The sequence below is a fragment of the Notolepis coatsorum genome (genome assembly GCF_963971535.1).
Source record: "Notolepis coatsorum genome assembly, chromosome: 1".
Taxonomy (NCBI): Eukaryota; Metazoa; Chordata; class Actinopteri; order Aulopiformes; family Paralepididae; genus Notolepis; species Notolepis coatsorum.
Window position 1 is genome coordinate 291048508 of NC_140165.1, and position 25289 is coordinate 291073796.

Here is a 25289-nt window from a genome sequence, read left to right on the forward strand (position 1 = left end):
TCTCTATATATCTCACACACACACACACACACACACACACACACACACACACACACACACACACACACACACACACACACACACACACACACACACACACCTGCCTCTGATTGGCCTACCCGTAATGTTTTAGCCTAACCATACCCAATCGTGAGTCGTCATACTCATATCTAAACCAACCAACCAATCATAGTGGGGTTTTTTCTACGGGGATTTTTTTTTTCTCCTCACAAATCTTTATAGTCTAGACTGTTTCTCCCGACAGTAGCGTTGTAGCGTTTCCTCGTCGCTACGTCACTACTTCGTTCTATAAATAGCTGCGCTACAGACACCGCTACTTGATTCAAAAGTAGCGACGCTACCGTCACGCTACTGAGAATTGTAGTTAAGCTATGTAGCGTCGCTACTTGTAGCTAGCTACTGCCCATCACTGCCCCCGACCTCCTGAAGTCCACAATCATCTCTTTTGTTTTGCTGACGTTCAGGGAGAGGCAGTTCTCCTGACACCACTGCGACAGATTCTCTACCTCTTCCAGGTAGGCCCTCTCGTCATTGGCAGAGATCAGGCCCACCACTACTGTGTCATCAGCAAATTTGATGATTGTGTTGTTGTTCCGCTGTGCCACACAGTCATGTGTGTACAGGGAGTAGAGGAGGGGACTCAGAACACAGCCCTGGGGGGCCCCTATGTTGAGGGTGATGGATGAGGAGGTGCAGTTGCCTGCTCTCACCACCTGGGGTCTGCCCGTCAGGAAGTCCAAGACCCACTGGCAGAGGTCATAGTTCAAGCCCAGGGCCCTGAGCTTGGCTATGAGTTTGGAGGGGACTATGGTATTGAATGCTGAGCTGTAGTCGATAAACAGCATTCTCACATAGTTCCCCTGCCTCTTGTCCAGGTGTGATGCTGCTGTGTGCAGCACATGGGCTATGCCTTGGCGTCCTCCGTGGACCTGTTGGGGCGATATGCAAATTGCAGGGGGTCCAGGTTGATGGGGAGGGAGGAACAGATGTAGCCCTTCACTAGCTTCTCAAAGCACTTCATGGCTATGGAGGTGAGAGCTACAGGGCGGTAGTCATTGAGGCAAGCAGGCGTAGATTTTTTGGGTACAGGGATAATGGTGGACTTCTTCAGACAGGTGGGGATGACAGCCTGTTCTAAGGACAGGTTAAATATGTCAGTGAATACCGGGGCCAGTTGGTCGGCACAGACTTTTAGGACGCGGCCGGGGATGCCGTCCGGTCCTGCTGCCTTCCTGATATTCACTCTCTTAAAGGTCCTCCTTAAAGGTTCGTTAGTTTGTTAGTTTAAACTTTAGGATAGTTTTAACGTTAGTTTAGCTTCGTTTTAACGTTAGATAATGTACAAAATAAACGTCTTTCCGGTGTTTTATTTTGAAACCCCCCCGACCGGAAGTATTTATGATGCTTCGCTATCTGCTTGTGTGTCCGGTTCTGTGTTTGTTCAGTTGGTGTCTGTGTAGATTGTTGGTGAACAACTAACTTTAGGTTAGTTTTAACGTTAGATAGCAGCAGGGATGGACGTCGTTGTGCAAATGCAGGCAGCTACAGGCACTCGAGGAAGAGCTGCTGAATTTAATCGGCAGGAGAGAGAGAGCTCGTCAAATGTGGCTGTGGTTCGGTCGTATAGGCACGAAAGTGCAGCTCGAACTACCTGTTGTTGTATTAAATTAATTGATTGCTGTTTAACTTTTCCGTGTGCAGTCCTTTCGATTAGCCCCACCGTTCATTGTAAACAATGATGCATGTAATTATATTAACGTTACTGTGTGTTGTTGTAGCTATGTTAATAAATTCTGAATGGCATTAATGTTAGCTGGCTGGCTACAACGAATTCTCACAAGCTGGCATCGTAAAATATCAACACCAGCCATGGGTATACTGTTTTCTAAATTGTGGAGGCTTTTAATCGTCAAGGTAAGAGGATTTGAAGGCGTATGCTATGGAAATCCCCTGCGGCTCCACTTTGTTGAAATGTACATAATATGGGCTATAGGATACCACTGCTTAATTCGCGATTTTTTATTGGTTTGTCATGAAAAACCAATTACATAATCCAACATATGTGTAAGAAACTAACATATTCCAGTTAACGGTATATTTTTTTAATGATTCGTTACGGTGAAATCAATACTTCCATTTGTATAAATTACGTTAACTCGAGGATAATATTCCTGCCTGCGGGACCAATATTATTCTATGACAGCCCCGCCCCCATTCACTAACCAACCAATCAATGCAATGATTGTTCAGATTAGATTTGGGTGAAAGGTACGCATGAGAGAGAACTGAAGTCAGGATGTCTTCGATCGATTTTTCACGATCGGCGAAAATAAAGCATTATCGGAATTCACCGATCTCATATTTATACTGAATATCGGCCGATACCAATCGCTGGCCGATCGATCGGGGCATCCCTTCTCCTTTGGTTCATTATAATTTACTCAAGCCTAGTAACAGACACAATATTTCCACAGACACTGGGAATACATTCCCTGAGGTGAGATCCATAATGTCCTTGTAGAATTGGAGCAATCTTCCATTTACTTTTCTGAAAATATGGCTATGGGCTTAACAGGTTAAGGAAACATGTGATGGCCATTGCCAAGCTCAATTATGTGCAATAGATTGCTGCAGCAAGTGGATTGATACCATTCGATTTTGTGCACTACTGTACCAGTTGTCAGCACTCGGAAATTGAAGAACATTTTCAGAAATCCCTCCAAAATACCAGATAAAGCCCTCAAGACCAACTTGTACAACTTGTGAAATGTTCATACTGTGATTTGCTATCAATAACCTTTGACATCTGGAGATTTCTGCAAGAATAGTTTTTTCCAGCAATTGAACGGCAAGCACTTACATTTTTTTTTGGAAATGGCTCAGAAAACGTAACAATGCAACAAGTCATACTCTCACTTAAAGGAAAACTCCAACATTTTGGGAAATTAGCTTATTTAACATCTTCCCTGGAGTTAGACAAGAAGATACATACCTTTTTTGTCTCTGTGCGTGCATTTAGCTTTGGGAACAGTCGCTCCGTTAGCATAGCTTAGCTTCACCAGACGCTCTGAGCTAACCGGAGCTAACACAGATCAGGATGGTAAATAAAGCATATATTATAAAGCAAAATAAAAGTGCGACGTTTATAGCAGCGGAAAACGTTTATTTTGTACATTATCTAACGTTAACACGAACCTAAACTAACGTTACAACTAACCTAAAGTTAGTTTAGGTTCGTGTTAACGTTAGATAATGTACAAAATAAGCGTTTTCCGCTGCTATAAACGTCGCACTTTTATTTTGACAACCCCAGAAAGGAAGTCATTATATATGCTTTATTTACCATCCTGATCTGCGTTAGCTCCGGTTAGCTCAGAGCGTCCGGTATAACAATACCAGCCATTGGATTACTGTTTTCTAAATTGGGGAGGCTTTTAATCGTCAAGGTAAGAGGATTTCAAGTCATGGTATCCATAAACTTCAATCGATTCGGACTCTTTGAATGAATGAGAATGTCAACAATCACGACGACACGTTGAAATCACTGGCTGCGCTCAGAGAGGAGTGGTTGGGCAAAAAAAAAATTCAGAGTATATTTGCTTATAAAACGTAATTGTCTAATTCAATTATTTTTTATTTCTCCACGTGGTGAATACACAGGTCACAACATGTTTACATGAACGTTTTGGAGTTGTATTTGGAGTGTATTCTGCAATCTGTTAATAAACTTTTCAATCAATCAATCAAACTATACACTGTAAGGCTCCGGCCCCGCCTCACTTCCAGTGATGAAGCTAAGCTATGCTAACGGAGCGACTGTTCCCTAAGCTAAATGCATGCACAGAGACAAAAAAGGTATGTATCTTCTTGTCTAACTCCAGGGAAGATGTTAAATAAGCTAATTTCCCAAAATGTTGGAGTTTTCCTGGCCCTCCGTCTCTAGTTTATAGGTGTAAGGTTTTTACGAATTACAGGTCAAATTCTTTGATTTCTTAATTTGATTGACCTGAATTTGGTGTACATATCCAGCTAACCTTGCGCTACAAATGTTCTATTATACTAGCTGTGCACCATAATTTGATTTTATGCCATTTCTTATTTTTTTAAAGGCAGTGGTCTCAACAACACCATACTTGGTACATATACAGGTATGATAGTATGGGGCAACATTGCAGTCAACATGCCTTGTTAAACTACTGTAAATAACCGTCTTTCCATTGCCAAAATGCATGCATATACCGTAGGGCTGCAACGATTAGTCGACATAATCGACGACGTCGATCATAAAAACTCGTCGACGCAGACTTTTTGCGGCAATTAGTCGTTAAAAAAAAATATCTATATTGTTTTTATACTTTAATTTTTTTTTGCACTACCTATCTTTGTGAAAGTGGCTTCTCAGCTCTGGTCCAGCTGAAGACTTATTATTAGCTTAACGTAACAGACCAACAGTAAGTTTGGGGGAACTAATGGGATAACTGGGGTTGCAACAAAAGTGCAACTAGGGCTAAAAACACAATGAAATAAAATAATAATAATAATAATAATAATAATAATAATAATAATAATAATAATAATAATAATAATAATAATAATAATAATAATAATAATAATAATAATAATAATAATAATAATAATAATAATAATAATAAATAATAATAATATATCCTTCTTAGCAGACTTCTTAGCTTAACATCCCAGGGAACTAATGGGATAACTGGGGATGTTGTTTGCTCCTGACAAGAGTCTCAAAGTCTGGGGTGATGGTAGACAAAGCAACTCTGAGGTCATGCTCAATGTCCAATCTGTTCCTCTGCTTTGTCTTCAGCTGGACCAGAGCTGAGAAGCCACTTTCACAAAGATAGGTAGTGCAAAAAATAATAATTGAATTTTTTTTGTATCTAATCGAAGAAATTATCGACAGATTAGTCGACTACCAAAATAATCGTTAGTTGCAGCCCTAATATACCGATATACTTCAAGTGATATAATAGGATCTTCTTAAAACGAAGTGCTTTTCTCACAGCGTAGGCTACCACTGTTCTCCCTCACCCCCCTCCGACAGAGAAAAGGCCAAGCTTACTATTTGAGGACAAATTTAATAGCTTCTTGAAATCAATCTAGTCATCAATGAAAGAGTGGTTTCTAACTGACATGGCTGGACCCTTGTGTGAAGCGCCAGCCGTCATCTTGATGCACTGTTGGTGTTATTCACTTTGATGCTCCCAACTTCTCCGCAGAACATGTGCATCCCGTATGTTTTACCAGCCGGGTTCACCTGACCTTTATTGATTCTACTGTGTGACTTCCTCCAGTGACATTCACATTCCACACCAGTTATCTAGGAATCAATGGCACCACCAAGATTGATGTGGCTATAGAAATATTAATTTTTTTGAAAAGTTACAGGCCCTTCTTCACAGAAGGTCATTCTTTTATTCTCTCCGTTGTCTTCTGGAGTGGAGAAAAGTTAGACATGCTCAACATTTATGGCCAAAAAGCCTTTTGAAAAATCCCTACGAGAAAATGTAATGATTGGGAAATGCTAGATCTCCTTTTCCCTTGTTGACTAAATCTACTAGGGATGACAACAATTAGCCCAGGAATATAGAATTATCTTATTGAAATAATAACCCAACACTATGCATTATCAATATGAAACAACATTCATCAGTTATTTTTCAAAGGAGGATATTTGGAAAATTCAGAAACGTTTACTTATTTAGCTCTTGTCTACCATGCGAAACTCTGTGCTTCTCGATGAGGCAAAATTGTTTGTCCCGTATGTCATTGTGCCTCACTTAGATATCTCACTTAGGCAAAGTATAGTCGACCCATGGCTCCAGTGTTTTCATTAACCGTTTAAATCCTTCCCCATCGACCATATTTACAGGACTCTTGTCTTGAGCAATGAATGAGACTACAGCATCAGCTATGACTGGCCTTCTGTTATTTGTAATGGTCTTCATCATCATAGAATCAAGTGTTTTTTGTGAGACGCCAGTGGTTGAAATTAGTTTTCAGTTGACCCACCTAATAATAACAGAAGGAACTGGGGGACTCTTTAAAAGAGATGTCAAAGAGAGGCTGAGTAGTATAGAGGTCGTCTTGCCTACTAGGGCTGCACGATTTTAAGCAGCCCCACAGAGGTTTATTGTAAAATGCGGCTTGCATCTGGCCTACGCGGTGGGTCTGTTTCTTTTTACCTGGGAATCAATACCGCCCGGTACCCAACCGTACCTTTTTTTCTGTACTTTACTCTCCCTCTCTGAAGTCTAAACTTCACAACACACAATCTAAAACCCCTTACCTCCCTCTCCCAAATATTTTTGTTTAAATATCAACATTGTCTGGCAATCCTCAGTAAATACTATCAAACTCCTCTGATGTCAGCCCAGATATAAAACGTGTGCACACACACACACACACACACACACACACACACACACACACACACACACACACACACACACACACACACACACACACACACACACACACACACACACACACACACACACACACACACACACACACAGAAAAGGAGAAGGGCTTAAATTATTTTAGAATACTTCAGCTAATGAAGTTAAATGTTTATTATCATCAACTATCCAGTTTGTTTTTATAGTGCAACGTTTTTCTACTTAAACATTAGGGGTGGAATGGTATGCATTCGAACCGTAGACCGTTCGATACGACCTCCACGGTTCGGGGCATGTGTGTATTGTTCGGTTATATAACGTTAGCCTCGAGCTAGGCTAACGTTACGTTAGCTACGAGCTAACTAACTTTAGCCGCGAGCTAGCGAGCTAACTAATGTTAGCCGCAAACTAACCGTGGAAGCGCTCACAGCGAAGTAACTCCACGACACCAGTTCGATTAGTGGGGAAGGGGTGTATATTGACGAGGTTTGACAACAGAGGTTCAAATATAACTGTTTGTGTTCAATAACGAGCCAGGAGACTAGATTGTGTGTGTCAACTGTGTCTATATTGCCAACCCATAACCAGTGGTGCAGTCGTAATATGGGAACTGGTTACAAGCCACGTGCACGGCAGCGTTTCCGTTAGCCGGTAATTACCGGTATTTGACCGGCAAAATCTGTTGAAGTCCGACATATTTAATCTCTCCGGTCATAGTGTCCGGTGAAAATAGTTCCCTCTGGGCACAGTTTGATTATTTGAATTGTATTTGGATGGGCTGGAGTTGGGTGGCCTATGCGATGAACGAAACAATCATTGCGTTTGTTGTCGTTGCTTCGCTCAGCGAGAGCTTGCTGCTGGATTTGCGGAAGGCATGCAGCTGCAGACCCACAGAACCCACCAGCTTTGCTGGCACAGTGCGGTCCCCAGACCTGGAAAGCTGCTCTGCGGGTCTGCAGCTGGATGCTTCTTGCAAACTAACTGCGGCCGGCTCGCGCTGATAACAGCTTTCATTGTTGGACCGGCTGCTTGGTGGAGCAACGATGAAACGAATGTAATGAATCGTTCGGCGCATGGACTATTTAATTTTGGCCTGTTTTGGTACGGTTCGGGTGGTCAAGTTGTGCTTGGAGGGAGTTGTTTTCACCGGACATTATGACCAGCACCAAGTCGTTGGGAGGTGGAGATATACATCACGCAAACCCACGATAATGTTGCCGTCTCTCTCTGCAAAATTTCTCAGTTCTTCGCTTGATATAATTAATACAAATGTCCAATATAACGGAATTCGTTAGCTCATAAAAATGTGATTATAACAGACTGCTGTTTAGTGTCGGACCGACTGCCCACATACGCGGTCTATTTTATTTCAAGTCAGCAGCAGCACGGAGTATCGAGGGACTTATTTTATTTGGAATATATTAATGACTATACGCAAAAGTAGCCTCGTTTTAAGTAATAATATTATAAATCTACATGCCTTGAGGATGACATTATTTATATAGCCTATATCAATTGTTTTAATGCTCAATAAACTATGACCGGAATTAATCTCATTTGTCCGGTAGATTGAAATCTTGCAGGTCACGGAGACCGGCAACAATTTTTTCTAACGGAAACCCTGGTGCACGCGCGCTCCCGCTCCCGCGCATACATGTTCCCTCAGTTGCGCACAGAACAGATGATTATTATGCTAGTGATGCACGATATATCGGCCGCCGATATAATATCGGCCGATATGGCCGTTTTTTTACACATCGGTATCGGTATCAAGATAGGGCCGATATTAAAAAAAGAATTTTTTTTTTTTTTTTTTTTTTTTTTAATCTTTTTTTTTCTTCTTTTTACATGTTTTGGCCTTAAATCGTTTCAAAATATCAGTCATTTCTGAAAATAAGTTACAAAAGTAAAAAAAATTATGCGTTTTGGAAAATAGCTCTTTATTTGATTATCATAAAAATGTGTTTTCTATACAGAGATATCGACATCGGTAAATATCGGTATCGGCCAGAACAGCAATATTAATATCGGTTATCGGTATCGGCCACAATTTTCACATCGGTGCATCACTATATTATGCATAACAATGGAGATCAAGCAGCCCCCCACCTTCTCGTAGGTTCCTATTATTATGCAAAGTCTAGGTGAGAAGTGCCGGCCGCCGGCCGGGTAGCTTTCTACAACGGCCGGGTACTTATCATTGCGCGCACTTCTGCCCTGAGTGACCTACTAATAACACGCCGTGTAACCGCGTGTGTGCACGACTGCACCCCTGCCCATAACATCCTGGTCCCTGCTGCTGGGACGTACCAACTCCACACATCACTGTGGGGGGGGTTTATATTCCCCATTCCCTAGTAACATCTCCTTTTTTTATTTATTTTTTTACAACATACAACATTCCTTAGTGCAAATTATTATTAATACAAGAAACCCCATAAACGTCCTTATTTAAAACCCTAATAATCTTTTCTGTGATTTTTACTTTTTGATAAGAAAGTCTAGTGCTGGTTGAGCATCAGTCAGTTCGGTCTTTGTGTGCCAACATTTTTTATTTTTTTTTAAAGATTTTTTTTTTGGTGTTTTATCGCTTTATTTCTACTGGGCAGTCCAGTAGATAGAGACAGAGGAGGAATGGGAGACAGAGTGGGGGGAAGACATTCGGCAAATAACAATGGGTTCGGGAATCGAACCCGGGTCGGCCGTGTCGCGGCTGAGCGCGCTATGTGGTTCGCCACTGGGGCGCCCATGTGCCAAACATTATTAAAGGTAAACCTTTTTTTTTACCAAATAAATGAGAAGCATGTTTAAATCAGCAATGCCTCCCCTCTTGCTGTACCAAAATCTCTCCTAGCTCTAACCGTCACTGTCAAAATAATGTGCCTGATGTCAAATGGCCTCATTCTTTCAGTTTTTGCATGACTACGTCCTTGAGAATAACTGAAAAGTTGGATTATTTTTAGGCTATATATCTTATGTTGATGTATGGTATTTTTGGAGTGTTAAATATTTTTTTAATAAAAAACAACATAAACCAAACCGAAAACCGTAAACCTAAAACCGCGATACGAACCGAACCGTTTGTGAACCGTTCCACCCCTATTAAACATTAATTGAACCAGTAGAGCGAGAGAGACAGGCTCCCCCCCCGAGCCCCGCTCCCCCCACCCTTTCCTTACTCAGCTAAGATGTTTTCTCTGTCTTGAGCAGGGTTAGCTAGGAACAGCTTTCTCAAGCTTCGCACCTTGGGCATGGAATGGGCTACAGGACCATATCCACCATATCCACACCCCGGTCTCTCTTGGTGAATTTAAATCTGTATTACATAACTTCCTACAAAAAGAATGTCGCTGCTTTCTGTAGTCGGGTCCCAACTGCAAAACTGCTAAATTACTGTATTACCCTGTATTATACTGTCATACACTTTTACTATCATGAAGACTATTCTGCTTTGTTTTTGTGTTTACATGTGATGTATTGTATATTGTATACATGCACTTTTATTATGTTCTTGTGTGATGTATCGCACATTTTATTGCTGTGTGATGTATTGCAAATGTTATTGCTGTCATCTTGGCCAGGTCTCCCTTGCAAAGGAGATCTTGTATCTCAATGGGACTTCCTGGTTAAAATTATATATATTTTTTAAATAGATTAATCGTTCAGCCCTATTGCCTACCATTGCGAAGACCCGGGTTCAATTCCGGCTTGGTATTTCAGGCTTGGTTAGTTGGTCAGTCATATCTCCGGCTTGGTCACTGTGGTGCAGAGTTCAACAAGGTGACAGCTGAGGGGAAGAAGCTGTTTCTGAACCTGCTGGTCCTGAAACCGAGATTCCTGTAGCACCTCTCAGAGGGGAGGAGGGAAAACAGTCTGTGGTTGATGTAATATGTGTCCTTGGTGATGCTGTGTGGCTTCCTCAGACACCGTTTGTGCTGGACTGCCTCAATAGACCTATCTCAAACCCTGCCCTCTTTTCTTGATCCTCCAATCACAACTGTCGCTTACCTCGGACAAACAAAGTTTGAGATAGGTCCATTGCTGGGAGTGGTGTACCGGTGATGCGTTGGATGGTTTTTATCACCCCCTGGAGTGCCTTCCGGTCCGAGGCAGAGCAGTTACCATACCAGACCACGATGCAGTTAATGAAGATGCTTTCTATGGCGCATCGGTATAAGTTAATCTCTTCCCGAATCTGAGGAGATTTTGTTGTTAGTTTGTGTACATGTAGTCGATCACAGAAGCTATTTTCGTTAGGTGTAATTCATGTTTTCGCTGTTTATTCAGTTTGATCAATCACACTTAAAGTGATTTATTTTTCATTTACACTTTCTTTCTTTTTCTCCCATCCCCCAATCTTGTTATGCCAATTCCCTCCTGGTCGTTGCGCTGCCCTACTGTCGGTCTGCGGAGGGTCTAGACTCCCACATGCCTCCTCCGATACATATGGAGTATATTGCAACAAGCAGGACTCATATCCCCACAAGTCCTGGCTTTGTGCAGCTTCCCCGCTTGAATGGGATGGATAAATCTACCCGGGTTAAGAGTTATAAAGTGGATTTCACTCAATGACCAAACATGACCTTCTTTCTCTTTATATTTTTTCAGGTTCAGCATTTAGTTTAATCCTAGTTCTGTTAGATTGGTATCTTTTGTTATTATGACCATTTTCCATTAGGTAAAAAACCTGGAAAAAGACAAATATATATTACACGTCAGAATATATTGCAATAAGAAAAAAAATCATTCAATTGATTCACATTCCCCTACCAAATGCAAATATACCTACTGCCCCCTGCTGTCATGACTCATGGCTTAACGTCAGGTAATGTATTTAATGCTTTTTTAACATATTGCTTAATATCATATTTAACATAAGCCATATTTATTTCAAAGCTATATTAAATGATCCCTTCTTGAACAACCATCACAAACCCATAACAGTTTTACAACTGACAGGACATCGTTTACGTTATTAAATAGTCTCATCTTGTATGCATGCACATGAATTAATTAAAATGATCGCGCCACACGTAATGGGAAACAGCTGTGATTTCCACCAGAGAAAAGTATATTTAGCTCAGTGTCTTACCGGCTGCCTCTCCTGATTTTGTAGATCACCAGTCCTGCACAGTCCTTCTGCAGATCTTTATATTGTTAAGAAACATTTTGATGGCACTTCCACTGGCACTCTGTTTGTTAGCATGCTGCCAGTCGTGACGACTGACCAAGCCGGAGGTAATGCTCCCAGGAATTTTACCCGGGTCTCTGCGGTGGTAGGCGAGTGCTTAGACCTCTACACTACCCAGCCGCTCCAGTGCTTAGACCTCTACACTACCCAGCCGCTCCAGTGCTTAGACCTCTACACTACCCAGCCGCTCCAGTGCTTAGACCTCTACACTACCCAGCCACATCAGTGCTTAGACCTCTACACTACCCAGCCACAACAGTGCTTAGATCTCTACACTACCCAGCCACAACAGTGCTTAGACCTCTACACTACCCATCCACATCAGTGCTTAGACCTCTACACTACCCAGCCACAACAGTGCTTAGACCTCTACACTACCCAGCCACCTCCAGTGCTTAGACCTCTACACTACCCAGCTACATCAGTGCTTAGACCTCTACACTACCCAGCCACAACAGTTCTTAGACCTCTACACTACCCAGCCGCAACAGTGCTTAGACCTCTACACACTACCCAGCCGCAACAGTGCTTAGACCTCTACACTACCCAGCCACAACAGTTCTTAGACCTCTACACTATCCAGCCGCACCAGTGCTTAGACCTCTACACTACCCAGTCGCAACAGTGCTTAGACCTCTACACTACCCAGCCACCTCCAGTGCTTAGACCTCTATACTACCCAGCCACCTCCAGTGCTTAGACCTACACTACCCAGCCACCTCCAGTGCTTAGACCTCTACACTACCCAGCCACCTCCAGTGCTTAGACCTACACTACCCAGCCACCTCCAGTGCTTAGACCTCTACACTACCCAGCCACCTCCAGTGCTTAGACCTCTACACTACCCAGCCGCAACAGTGCTTAGACCTCTACACTACCCAGCCGCTCCACTGCTTAGACCTCTACACTACCCAGCCACCTCCAGTGCTTAGACCTCTACACTACCCAGCCGCTCCACTGCTTAGACCTGAGCTACACTACCCAGCCCAACCCACACTTTCTTTTTTCGTTCATGTTAATCCTAAAACAACAGAAGCAATTCCGTTTCATTACTGACGAGGGCCTAATTTCTTTTGTCTTTTCATGAGCAACCAATTTCACTTTGATTAGGCCTGTATAAAGAGGCTATTTTCTTCGACAATAAGCCAATTTATTTTGTGGATTAGCTTGACTGCTGTCAACAAATGGTTTTTATTTGATATATTTTTTTTATTTCTTGGCATAGGCTGCACAGGCTATTTCCTTTTTATTATGCCTATGAGCAGTTTTGTTTTTATAAAACTAAGGCTGTAATTGATTTAATTCGATTATTGCACATTTTGTAGCCAATTCAATGTAATTGAAGAGGAAAAACTCTGCTTTTGCCTTTGTCCCTCGATGAAGACATAATTAATTAATTATAACAGCAAATTGGCGAAGCTTTGATTATTCAATGACAATTGGTGCTGAACCCCCCAAAAAAGGTATTCGGGACAGCCCTAAAATCTACCCTACATAAATTATTACTAAAAAAAAAAAAAAAACATCTGTCCGTCATTTAAATAAAAGCCCTTTCAGTGGAAACATATTTTGTTCAATGCCTCATCAGATCTATCGCTTTCCTGGTTATTTTCCAGTGAATGATATGCAAGCTGTAACCCCACTCTGACTCCCATTTCCTTTCTTCAGAGTCTAATCTTGTCCCATCAATGGCTCCAGCTGTGCCCTTTGCCCCCCCTCGTGAGGTTTGTGCTGTTGATAAAGGACCTGGTGGCGTTAATAGAAGGCCGGCCGGCCCGCCCGCAGCTTCACTGGCACAGAATCATTGCTCCCTGGTCTCTAAAAGCTTTGTGTAAATGGAAAGAGTGTCTGGGATGATGCATGGGCCCCCATGCCAGGGTGCAGGGGCTGATAATGATGTTACCGCATTGGCAAGCAGAGAGAGCCTGACCGCTGTTAAATGGCTGGACCCAGGGTGACACAGGGGCTGACCAGCAGAGGCCACTTTTTATCTGGCCCCATATTTAATGAAGCCGTGAAACTATCAAAGCTCGGGTTCGCCGCCAGATAAGGTTGGATGCGCTGTACTCTATGCTGAATTCATCTGACCCTGCAGAAAGTTATATATATGCGGCCACTGTAGTAGAATATGAGGTGGGACCTCTGCACACGGCAGTGTGCGGTGGGTATTGCACGGTATATATATCACACGCAGGATAAAAATGCTTTCTTCAATTCAAGTCATTTTTCTTCATTTTATTCTCGGTCTGACTCTGCAAATTGCGTTAATTCATTGAGCTGTAAGAAATGTGGCTCTGAATGCCCTGATGCCGATGTGCACACGTGCATTTGAGGGCCACATTATACACAGTGGGGCCATTAACTCTTATTTCAACTTAAATTAACGGTATAATGAACGCAGTGCAATTAGACAACGCAGTGGATCAATGTGTATTATTTTAACGGCAGCTCATATTGACCCCTTGTGCATGAATGTCATGCATGTTCAACACAATTATTAACGATGCGTATATTTGACCTTTTTAATGTGGTGTTTAATAAACCCTACTTTATTTTTCAGCCCAGTCGTTCAAGGAATTTTCTCAGCTGTTGAATACTGTTGAAGAGGAGAGGAGACGCTTGGTAAGAAAATTCACTTTTTCTTTTTTTCTTTTTTGCTTTTCGTTAGCCTCATACGATAATTGCCTAAGTAATTTTTTTGCCAAATTGATATTTCTGCCTAACTGTACTCTCCTCACACTGCTGCATCGCCCTGGCTTAGTGCCTATGTTTTCAGCCAATCAAAACACTTGTTACGTTAAAAAATCCCCATCTGCCTAACTCACTCGTATGACTTCCGAGGCTCTTTTCCAACAATCTTGAAAAATTACTTAGGCAATTATCGTATAAGGCTAACGTTTTATGACACTGTTCCCTACACTGTTACGTCTTCATGCTGTATTCAATATTGTATTTACTGATATGCGTTCTAAAAAAAACTAGTTCATCTGGGGAAGCGGCTTTGTCATTGCAATGCATGGATGGCAACGTTCTTACAACAAAATATATACACCGAGTCAAGGTCTCTACTGTGAATCTGTCTGAAGTTCTCCAGACGGTTATCAACAGTACCCATTATTCAGTTTCTATGGCGCAACTCCTTTTGACACAGGATTGAGTGGCTCATACTCTGCCTGATCCCTCGAGCTATAGGCCCTCTGCCTCTGCTTCTGTTTGTTTGGTGTGGCGGAGGCAATGTGACGCGGCTGTTTGGCACGGCCATGGCAGATGTAGGCACACTGAGTTACACAGCACTGATACAGGCCCTTATAGAACTCAACAACAATTCTGTGACACCGCTGTTCTTGCAATGTGAACAATCACAATCACAATGTGAACACACTGTAGCACCCACTCCCCACACTTTATAGCACACACTCACTTTAAACAAACACACTGTAGCACCCACTCCCCACACTTTATATTTATTGATAAAGGATTGCACTACAACTCGTACACCTTACTGCAAATTGTACCTAAATTGTACCTCATCCCATTTCTGCTTTGCACTATATAGTATTGTATATTAGTACACTGCATAGTATTGTATATTATATGGTAACTCAGTTACGTCTATTCTGCATCGAACATTGTACATATGTCTATACTGAACACTGTGACCTCATTTTCTACTTCTAATTTACATGCTATACTATGTTATTTGATACTATCTTGTCTAGCACAGTCTCTGGAGCGTAACAGTAAGAAGCATTTTGTATGAAAGTATTCTGTACTTCTGTATGACAACTATTAAAGAAACTTGAAACTTGAAACTTGAATCAATCCATATGCAAGGTTATGTTTTGGGTACTTGGTAATTTTGAAAGGCCTTCCCTCTCTAAAATCTAAACTACCTCAAGGAGAGGAAAAACCAAGCAAAACCCTTTTGTTCACTGTGTCCCTTTTGAAAATGTCTATATCAAGTTGAAATTGTACCCTACCCTTCAACTGCCCCTGATATTTCTTTGTGCCATGTGTCGTGAATTGTGCTCTGATTTCCATTTCATGGGTTCATTATTTTTAGCTGCGGCGGGAAGGCTGCAGAAGCTTACGGCCCATCTAACTCGCTTGCGTCCCCGCTAACTATCTTAATGGCCCATCTAGTGAGACATCTAGTGAAGACGAAGAGGTGCAACAGGAAACACTGGCCTGTAGATGGCACGTCTATTTCTAGTTCTAGTTCACAAACTGGTCAGATTACTGCTTGACCTTACTCCTAAAACCCACCTCACCCCTGCCCATTTTGACAACCTAGGATGGCTTAGAGTAGACGACACAGAGACTTGCAATGGGCCTGATCTACAAGATACACTACACCACTAAGGTACCCATGTACATGTCGAAATACTTCCCAAAGGTCAGTGAATACCACGACCACAACACCAGAGGGAGTTCCACAAATCATGTTCAACCCAGATTCGGCTCAAACAAGGGACTAAACACGTTTGGCAATTATGCCACAACAATGTGGAACACCCTACCCACAGCCGTAAAAGAATGTGAATCCCTACCCACCTTCAAAACCGCTCTAAAAGAGCTCCTACGGGAGGCTGCAATTCGAAACTGGCCCCGGTAAATGTCCAACCCCCCCCCCCCCAATTTACAGTTTCCTCCCCCTCAAATGTATTCTCTTTTAGAAACTCTGTATCTACTGTATTATATTTGTATATCTTGTAGGGCTGTACCGAAGGCTTCGAAGCTTCGAAGCTTCGATAATGTTGACATTCGAATTCTAAATCAACATTCGAAATGTACATTTTTAATAACTTTTTTTGTGTGTCTATTCAATCTGTTTAAAACAATGGGGGTTTTCTTCACAGTTGCAGATAAAGATTTTTTTTTGATCAATTTTTTTTTATTATTACTTAACATGAAAACAAGACAACACAATATAATAACCATAATAACAATACACAGAACTTCACAGGGAGATAACAGAACAATAATAATAAAAGAAATAACAATTTATAAAAACAGAGTACAACATTTTAAATTTTAAAGGGGTACTATCTTACAATTGGCCTTTCCCAGTATTCAGTACCATTTCCCGGCCGTGTGGCTCTATATCAATAAGACTTATGTCTCTAATTCTCATATTGGCGCACTCTTCCAATTCCCCTCACAACCCTCACCCTCACCAAACTGAGTAATCTCAAAACGTGCATATCAGTGATGTCAGAGATTTCCAGCTGCATAACAATGTGGCAATTGTCACCAGGCCACACAGTGGTTGGAGCCCAGCCTCAAAACGGCTGTTGCAGATAAAGATTAGGCTACACTAATATTATAATATTATACTATAAGACGTCACAATCACTTTCGTACCAACCGTGCCCTTATTGGATTATTTATATTGACGAAACTGATGTTATTATTCATTAACCCATTCAGTGCCGACCCACGAGATTAGTCGGGTTAACTCGCCATGCGTTGAGTGCCAAGACCAGAGAAAACCCGATAAAACTCTGGTTTTAATCGTTATTTCTTTTATTAGCAATATCCATTAATTTTTCATCCATCCAGCCTGACGTTATCATTGGGAATGGGTCTGAGCTCGAAAAGGGAAAATACCGCCCCCTATCGTCTCCCGGATGGTATTGCACATATTTGGATTGGATTGGGTGGGACTGTGCATCAAAAAAACAAGTCCGGTCCAGGTTTTACTTCTCAGGCATGCAGTATCGTTATAACAGATGGACTGAGGACACTCAGAGCAGCGTGGATTATGTGTTTTGGTGCTATAACGTTAGATCAATAAACGCGATCAATATTTGGAATGGCGATCAGGAATTAGATTAATCTTTTTGCAGAACATCTGATGTGAGGTAAGGACTCTATTTTACTCTTGGGGTAATCAGATGTTTTTTCTCCGCCGTCGCAGCGTCTGTGTGTGTGCGTAACGTTAGCCGTATCCACGGCATGGATAATAGATTTTTCAGCCCGCTTCTCTAGCGTGCATAAATTTACATATACTATAGATAATCTAGCGTTTATTTGAAAACTATTCATAAATCAGCCGAAAAATTACAACGTGTTTTGTGTATTCCAGTAAAGGGCTATTATCGCGGATTTTTCTGGAATCACTAGAAATCTTCAAAACTATACTCGTATTCAAAACGGTATAAAATGGAAATGTAATGATGAAAAAACAATCCGTCTTGTACATGTTGACTGCAAGCAAGTCATTGATAAGCGACGGTTGTATTAGACACATTAGAATTTAAGATATAGTTTATGCGTTCGCAAATATCCCCGTCCTCTCATTGACTAAAGCGCTGGCACTCAAGCGATAAATAGCGCACCCCCTGCTGGCAACCAATGTGTTAAAGATTACTTTGAGCCAAAGTTACACCACGCAATTTCAGACAGCACAACTCTAAGTAGCAAATAAATCAAATCAAATCAAATGAAAATTATTTGTAAGGCCCGACAACTCACATTAATGTCCCCATGGGCCGGACATGTCTATATTTTTTTGTGTTTCTGTGTACAACGATGGCTGTGTTGATTATTATGTCATGAAATTGTGTCAGTTTGCTTATTTTCCATATATTCACAGAATTTGAAAAGATTAGATTTTGAAACCCTCTAACACAAAAGTTAACAATATTAGCTTTCAAACCGTCCATAGTGGTTTATTTCTTGCCATGGGTTAGGGTTAGGGTTAGGGTTAGGGTTACCCAGACAGAAAGATTAGGAGAAGGTAAAATCTCATCCCTGTGCCCGTGCTCACCCCAACACTTGCTCAACAGTGCCCTAACCTAACCCCAACCCCAACCCTAACCCTAACCCCAACCCTAACCCCAACCCTAACCCTAACCATAACCCTAACCCTAACCATAACCCTACAAACGGAAATATTTGGAATCTTTGATAGATATGTTGAGTTAGGTTCATAGTGGTATTCATAAAAAAAGAATTGGAACGAAATATTACAAATTAAGTTTTTTATGACCTTGAACGTGATGCAATCTTTTCATGCACTAAGGTGACAACTCTGTCAGTTACTTAACAAGGCACAAGGGTTAAACAAGTCAAGAAGAAACATCACAATAAATCAAGAACAAAACAAAGAAATCCAAAATAAAATGTAAAATAAATAAATGCAACACTCCCAGACATACCCCATGTGAAGGTAAGGAAAAACTCACTAAAAACCTAGCAATAGGAAAAAAGCACCACAGGCAATGTGGAGGGGAGAAACCTTAGAAGGGCGATTCAAGGGGGGATCTTCCTTCTTAGATGTCGGTTGCTATAAAACAGGCGAAACAGTTGGTAAGTACTGTATGTACATATACGTGTAATGAAACACAAATAAGTACATGCAATAGCAACTGGGGTACATAAGAACATTTTGAAAGATTGAAAATAGAGCTGATGACGGATCCATTTGAGGTATGGGGCAATGTGATTGCATCCTCCCGGCCATCACCACAGGACATCCACCACCCCGGTCATCACCACGAGACATCCACTCACCAGCAATGAACTAGAACAGGCATGGTTTAGACATTGTAGGTCGGACAGAAGACGGTATGAAGCTGATCCATGACCTCAATGGTGCACATAACCAATGTGGGGGTAGAACAGTCACTGCAATCTTGGCCATCACCCCGAGACATCCACCACCTTGGTCAACACTACGAGACAACCACTCAGAGAGATGGGGAGATGGGGACAGGGGTTAGAGAGTCCATGTTTGTAGTGGGCGGAGCCATATTGTGCATCACTGGCAGCCCCATGGGAAAAGGCTAGAAGAAGCCTAACATTACCAGGTATGGTATGGAGTTAGCGTAACGTAGCATAGCATTGTAGTTTGGGATGTCAGAGCCCCTTTCATTGTCTATGGAGTAGCCTCCATCATGCCTCATAGTGTTTTGAAATGTGGATGCATTTCTAGTATTTTCTAGTATTTATTTATTGTTATTAATGAGTTCTATGTAGGGCTGGGGCGATTAATCGATTTTATCTATTAATTTGAATTAATGATTTAGGACGATTTTCTAAAATGTTCATTATTTTTCATTTTTTTTACTCTCTCTGCCAAGCTGGGAACGGGATATGACTATGTGCTGCCACGCATTAAACCAATCGAGTTGCTCATCTTGTTTGCAGAGCTATAACTATATATATATATTATAGCTATGGATGCAATACTATGGCCCATTTGACATCGAGTATCTATCGCTCAATATGTGAAAAAGGAATAATAATGTATCCATCTATACATTCCCGTTTTATACCGTGGTGAATAAAAGTATGGTTTTAGAGCGGTTTAGGGTAATTCCTGGGAGGCTAGTAATAGGCCGCAACGCATATTATACTTAATCCATTGGCATTTCGTCCCTATACAAGATACAAGAGTTTTATTTGTCACGGCATACAGGTATACAGTGAAATGCGGGGGGTCTCGCCCGCAACGATGTGCAATAGTAACTAAAAGTGTGCGTGCACAATCGTTACACACTACAAGAAAAAATTCAAATGCATATAATCGGTATTATGTTCCATCATGAATGCATGAAAGGGGGGGGGTGGTTTCTGATTAATTGATTGTCAATAACGGCCTTCGTTAGTACAACCCCATACGCTGATCAGGGCGATGGCTATGAAAACAAGGCACAATCAAGCTGAAATTTACATTAAATTGCTCTTACCTGTGGTGGGATTCCAGAAATAATATTCCAATTATTTGATTGCCATCTGGTAGATCGTATGTCCATTTGGGCCACGACATAACCCACCACAGCATAATGAATCGGGGGTCCCGAAAACTATTCAATGTGATCGGGTAAAGCCCTCGGTCCAGGTTACTAGAAAAGTCCGCCCGGAGGAATTTCATCGACACACAGCCCCATACACAGAGTCTCAAAGGGCGTGCAACATCAACCGCATACAACCAGGCGGCGGTATTGGACTTTTGCGATCTCAGACTCATTCCCTATGGTTACACAGGCTCCCTGGATGGATAACGATTGGAAATAGCGAATAAAAGAAATAACGATCAAATAACGTATATATTGGCGTTCAACGATTGGCGGACAAACACGTATAAAATCGTTGTTGGCAGGGAATGAGTTAAGAGTCACCTTTTATTTTACAAAAAGTGATGTTTTTCTTTTATATATATTCTTAAAAAGAAATTTAAGTGAATATTGGTGAAAGTTAGGTTTGCACTTCAATCCCAATAGGGAAATTCATCTTGGCTTGATAATATTTGTGTCAAATAAAAAAAAAGCTTATTTGAATGATTTCCTTGGCGTTTCTAGTTTTTAAGAGAAAGAAATCGATTAATATCATAAATCGGATGTGGTGTGAAAAAAATCTGAGATTTTATTTATAGGCCATATCGCCCAGCCCTAGTTCTATGAAAGGTTATTGGCCATGCTATCCTTGTTGTGGTGAGGCCTGCAATGTTGTTCATCCTCTGGCTTTAGCTTAGCTAAGACATGTGCTAGTGTAAGTAAATAGGCAAAGAAACCAATCAATGAAGCCGACGATGAATTGATATACGTTTGTGAATGTGCTTGCGTATTGTACAGAATTTTCACAGCCTGCTGGCTTATTCAATACCTTAATTCAGGGCTTTAGGTTGCAAATAAAATAATTGCATAATGCAACTTTTTGGGGAAAGTGTGTGTTCATATTTGACTTAGTGGCACTAGTGTGAGTGGGAGAGAAATTGCATGGTGCCACAACCAAGTAAACGTCGGCTCTAGTTATAAGAACTCAAATTGAGTGGTCTGATACTATCCCGCTAAAGGTCTATACGGTATGTTATGTGAATGTGAGGACGTTGGCCAACAGTGGGATGAATATCTTAATTAAAATAGCTGATTTGGGATACTCCTCAGCTTTAAAGTGGTCTAGGTATTATTTCATAGCCTGGGCAAATTTATGAGCAATAGCAAACAAGTTCTGAAGTATTAACATAATCCTCTATAGGTGCTGCAGCACTAGCTTATTCTGAGTTCACTTAGCACCCAAATGCAAATTACAGCATTATACCAACTAAAAGTTTCCATAGTATTTTCTTTAGACACATTTGAGGCATCATACATGCATCATCTCACCTCTAACCAATAGACTCGATGGAGAGAAGTACATTTCTTAAACTGAAATGGCCTCTCTAAGGGGACCCCCAGGGGTACTTGAGGGGGTTCCAGGAGGTCCATAGCAAAGTGAGGAATAGTTTAATTTCACTCACGAGAGCACAGTGAGAGAATGTATACGAATTGATTTGCTGATCATGTGTTTCACTCTCCCCACCTACACTACTGACAGCTATGAAAGTCTGGACTAAATCATATCTAACAAACTAAAACCTTATCAGATGGGGGTCCCGGAGATATTATCTTTTGAAATGGGGGTCCTTTCGGAGGGAAATTGCTGGAGAATGAGATAATTTATAATATTTTGTTCACATTGTTTATTTAAAGCTCCACTAGAAGATTGACATGCACCCTGTGGCGCTGTTTTACATGTGTGCCGACTGCCGACCAGAAGAGCTCTTTAGGGGCAATCAACAAGACAATGCAAACAGGTCTCCATTTCTATATCTTATTTTTTCGGTGGTGGTGGCTACCCATTTCTCCATGTTTGGATTTCTGATTGGGCCCATCTGGATGTAGTCAATCTCAAGACACAGTCACAACAACAACAACAACAACAACAACAACAACAACAACAACAACAACAACACAAAGAAACTGTTGCAGCCATTCATCACATACAAGACATTTGGTTTTGTGGCGAGTTGTTGTTGTAAGTCAATATTACCGGCTGCGGCTGCTTATCTATCCGCAAGGTTATGTTGTATATCGAAGACGCCAGTCGATTTTACTTGCTTTGTATGCACATCTGTGTCAAGATAGAATGCCGGATTATTTTTCCAAGGAGTGGGTAGGTATGGACATTATTTTATTGGACATTAAGGATGAGATCTGGAGAGGGACATAGGGACATCACCACGTGGATGGGCGAGCGGCGGAGCTTCATGTTCAGTCGCCCGTTATCATCCATGCGGAGAGGAAACACACGGGCTTACTACCATAGTGTCTTTATCTGTATCACTGTACATAATAATACTATAACATTGCACATGCATCAGATTAACATTACTCTTTTATATTTGTTAGGCACAGTTACTTTTGCACTCTGGTTTAGATGCCAACTTCTTTTCGTTATACTTTACTTGTGCTGTATAATGACAATACATTTGAATCTAATCTGAATCTAATCTTTGGATATTTCTCAGCGTAACCCCGGAGCTAATAGGGTCTTAGTGTGAAAGCTCAAAGGAAATTCCACAAATATTTGTATTAGTGTTAAGCGGATCAGCGTTCTGATTCTCTGAGTCTCTCATCATTGGTGCATCTGGTTGCAGTGAAACGGGCAGGGAGTTGCAAATTACCAGAAGGTTCGATCTCCTCTCTGCATAATTTCAAAGCCGTTGGTCCGCGGAACTCAATTAGTAGATCTCAGAGTCGCACATGTTCGGCAAATAGATGGAATCTGTATGAAGGGAAAATCTGTAAATCATGAAATATTGTAAAATAGACCAACTGGGACTTCACACCCTTCATATAGTTAAGACCAAATGGCTGCCAGATGGTGATTAAAATTGTAAAGTTTGTAACTGCTAATAGATTATGGGGCACAGATGTGGTGGTCAAAGCCAGACATGGTAAAAGTAACTCGTTAAATAGTGAGCGTCCCCAACAACACTGTGCAAAGTGTGAACTTCCAACCACAGGGTTTCCTGAAATGAAACCCCTGCTGACTCTCCCTCTCCCATCCCCCCACCCGACCACCATTTTACATCTGGACTGAATCCATGGACCAGAAATAGAAAGACAACACAGACTGATACAGAGTTGCATCCCAGGAGTTCTCTAGGCAAGAAGGAAACAAACTCTGGGGTCTCAAACGACGTCCCCGGCTCCCTCATTGTGTATCATGAAGGAATATATATTCAAGGTGCCACTGTTGCTGTCAGGGTAGAATCAAGCCCTGTCGAGCATGAAACGTCTTATTGTCTGTTGTCTTGGCAGGAGGCCAGGCCTGAGGTCTTAGCGCCGGTGTTCTCTGTGATCTCCAGTTACCCAGGTGTGTTCATCTCATGGGAAGACTTATTAAGTTCCCAAAAGAAAAAAAAGAAGAAAAAAAAAAGCCTGGTATAATTTGCCTGTTGAGAACCCCATTCAGTAGCAAAAAGAAAGAAAGAAAGGAAGAAAAGAGTGAGACAGTGAAAGAGGCTCCAGTTCTGCCTGGTTTGAGATGGTTCAGTGCTGCTGAGTCTGGATGGCATTTGAAGAGAGTGAGGGCACGGCCCTCATGTTGCCCTTACGGTGTGGCTTTTGCGATGATGACCATGTCCCTTTGGGAGATCCTTTTGTGGCTGTGGTGGAAAATAGAATGTCCTCTCCTTCTTTTAAGGGCGTCAGAAAAGGTTAATATCAGGTGCTCCTTTATAGATTAAAGGGGTAGTTCTGTTTTTTTATTTGATTTTTTTTTTTTTAATTACCAATGATGTCGTTGATCGGTAGAGTCCTTTCTCAGCCCAGACCACGCTGTTTTCATACCAGCTCTGGCTAGTTAGCCGCAAACCAATGCAAAGTTCAGTGGGGTCAAGCTCCTGTTTGTACAAGCGGACTGACAAGTTGTCTTTAGCCGGTTCGCACAGATGGGAGCTTGAACCCATTGACTTCATAGTAGGATTTTAGTAGCAAATAGGGCTAAGGGCTAACTATGGCTTTAAGCCACTCCACTAAAAAAAAGCTGATTTATTATGCCCATAATCTCACACATAATTATACCAAAACTGTAATTGATTAGAAAGGTGCGTTCAGTGGAGCGCAAATCTCCACCAGGCAGGCAGTGCAGTGAATAATCTGATTGTGTATTCTCAAGGTGTTTCTCTGGTTCCATAGGTTATGGTATTGGTCTACTTTGGTTTGCATCGTAAATTCATTGGCAAATGCCCGCCTTTAACAATGCCTGCCTGCTATCAGAAGCTGAGGTCACAATGAAAAATAAAAAGGTCTCAGTCAGGCATTCCAGTGAGCAGACTTTTGTGATCACGGTTAAATGAACGGATCAATGCTCCCTGCATTCAGTATCCTTTTGCCATTATGTTGGTCCTCATATTGAACAGGAACAGAGCTCACAATGCAATGGCAACTCACGTGAGTCCAGATGCCTTTTGCAGACACTACCAATGCGAATGTGCTCTAAAATCCATGATGGAACATTAGCGGGAGACATGACAATGGACCGCAGCGGGAGGGAGGATTAAAAGAGGGGCGAAGCACTGAAACAAGGGAAATTGTTGTTGTTGTTGTTTTTTTGCCTGTCTACATTTGAAAGCCATCGCAGCAGTGGAAATCATGTTCTCTGTTTGAATCGACAACCTGTTGAGTTCAAGAGAGTCTAGTGGGCTGCTAATGTTAAGTCATCAGTCGCACTGTGGGGGCCGTGAGAGTGATGATTTCTGGCCAGAGCAGCCATCTTTTTTCAACATTGTCAACATTGGAAATAATTCACCTATAATCACAGCTTACACAATGTTGTTGTAACATTAAGAGGTTTGCTGAATAAATAACCGTTTTTGTGCA

General features: G+C 41.6%; 1 protein-coding gene across 3 annotated transcripts in view; it reads left to right on the plus strand.

The window, feature by feature from the left end:
* arhgap42b (Rho GTPase activating protein 42b) overlaps nt 1–25289 on the plus strand; it is a 203276-nt gene that overhangs the window by 61760 nt on the left and 116227 nt on the right. For all 3 annotated transcript variants that reach the window (XM_084314590.1, XM_084314592.1, XM_084314591.1), the window contains exon 3: nt 14195–14256. In XM_084314590.1, the coding sequence (XP_084170716.1) occupies nt 14195–14256 (62 nt within the window). The remainder of the gene's footprint in view (nt 1–14194; nt 14257–25289) is intronic.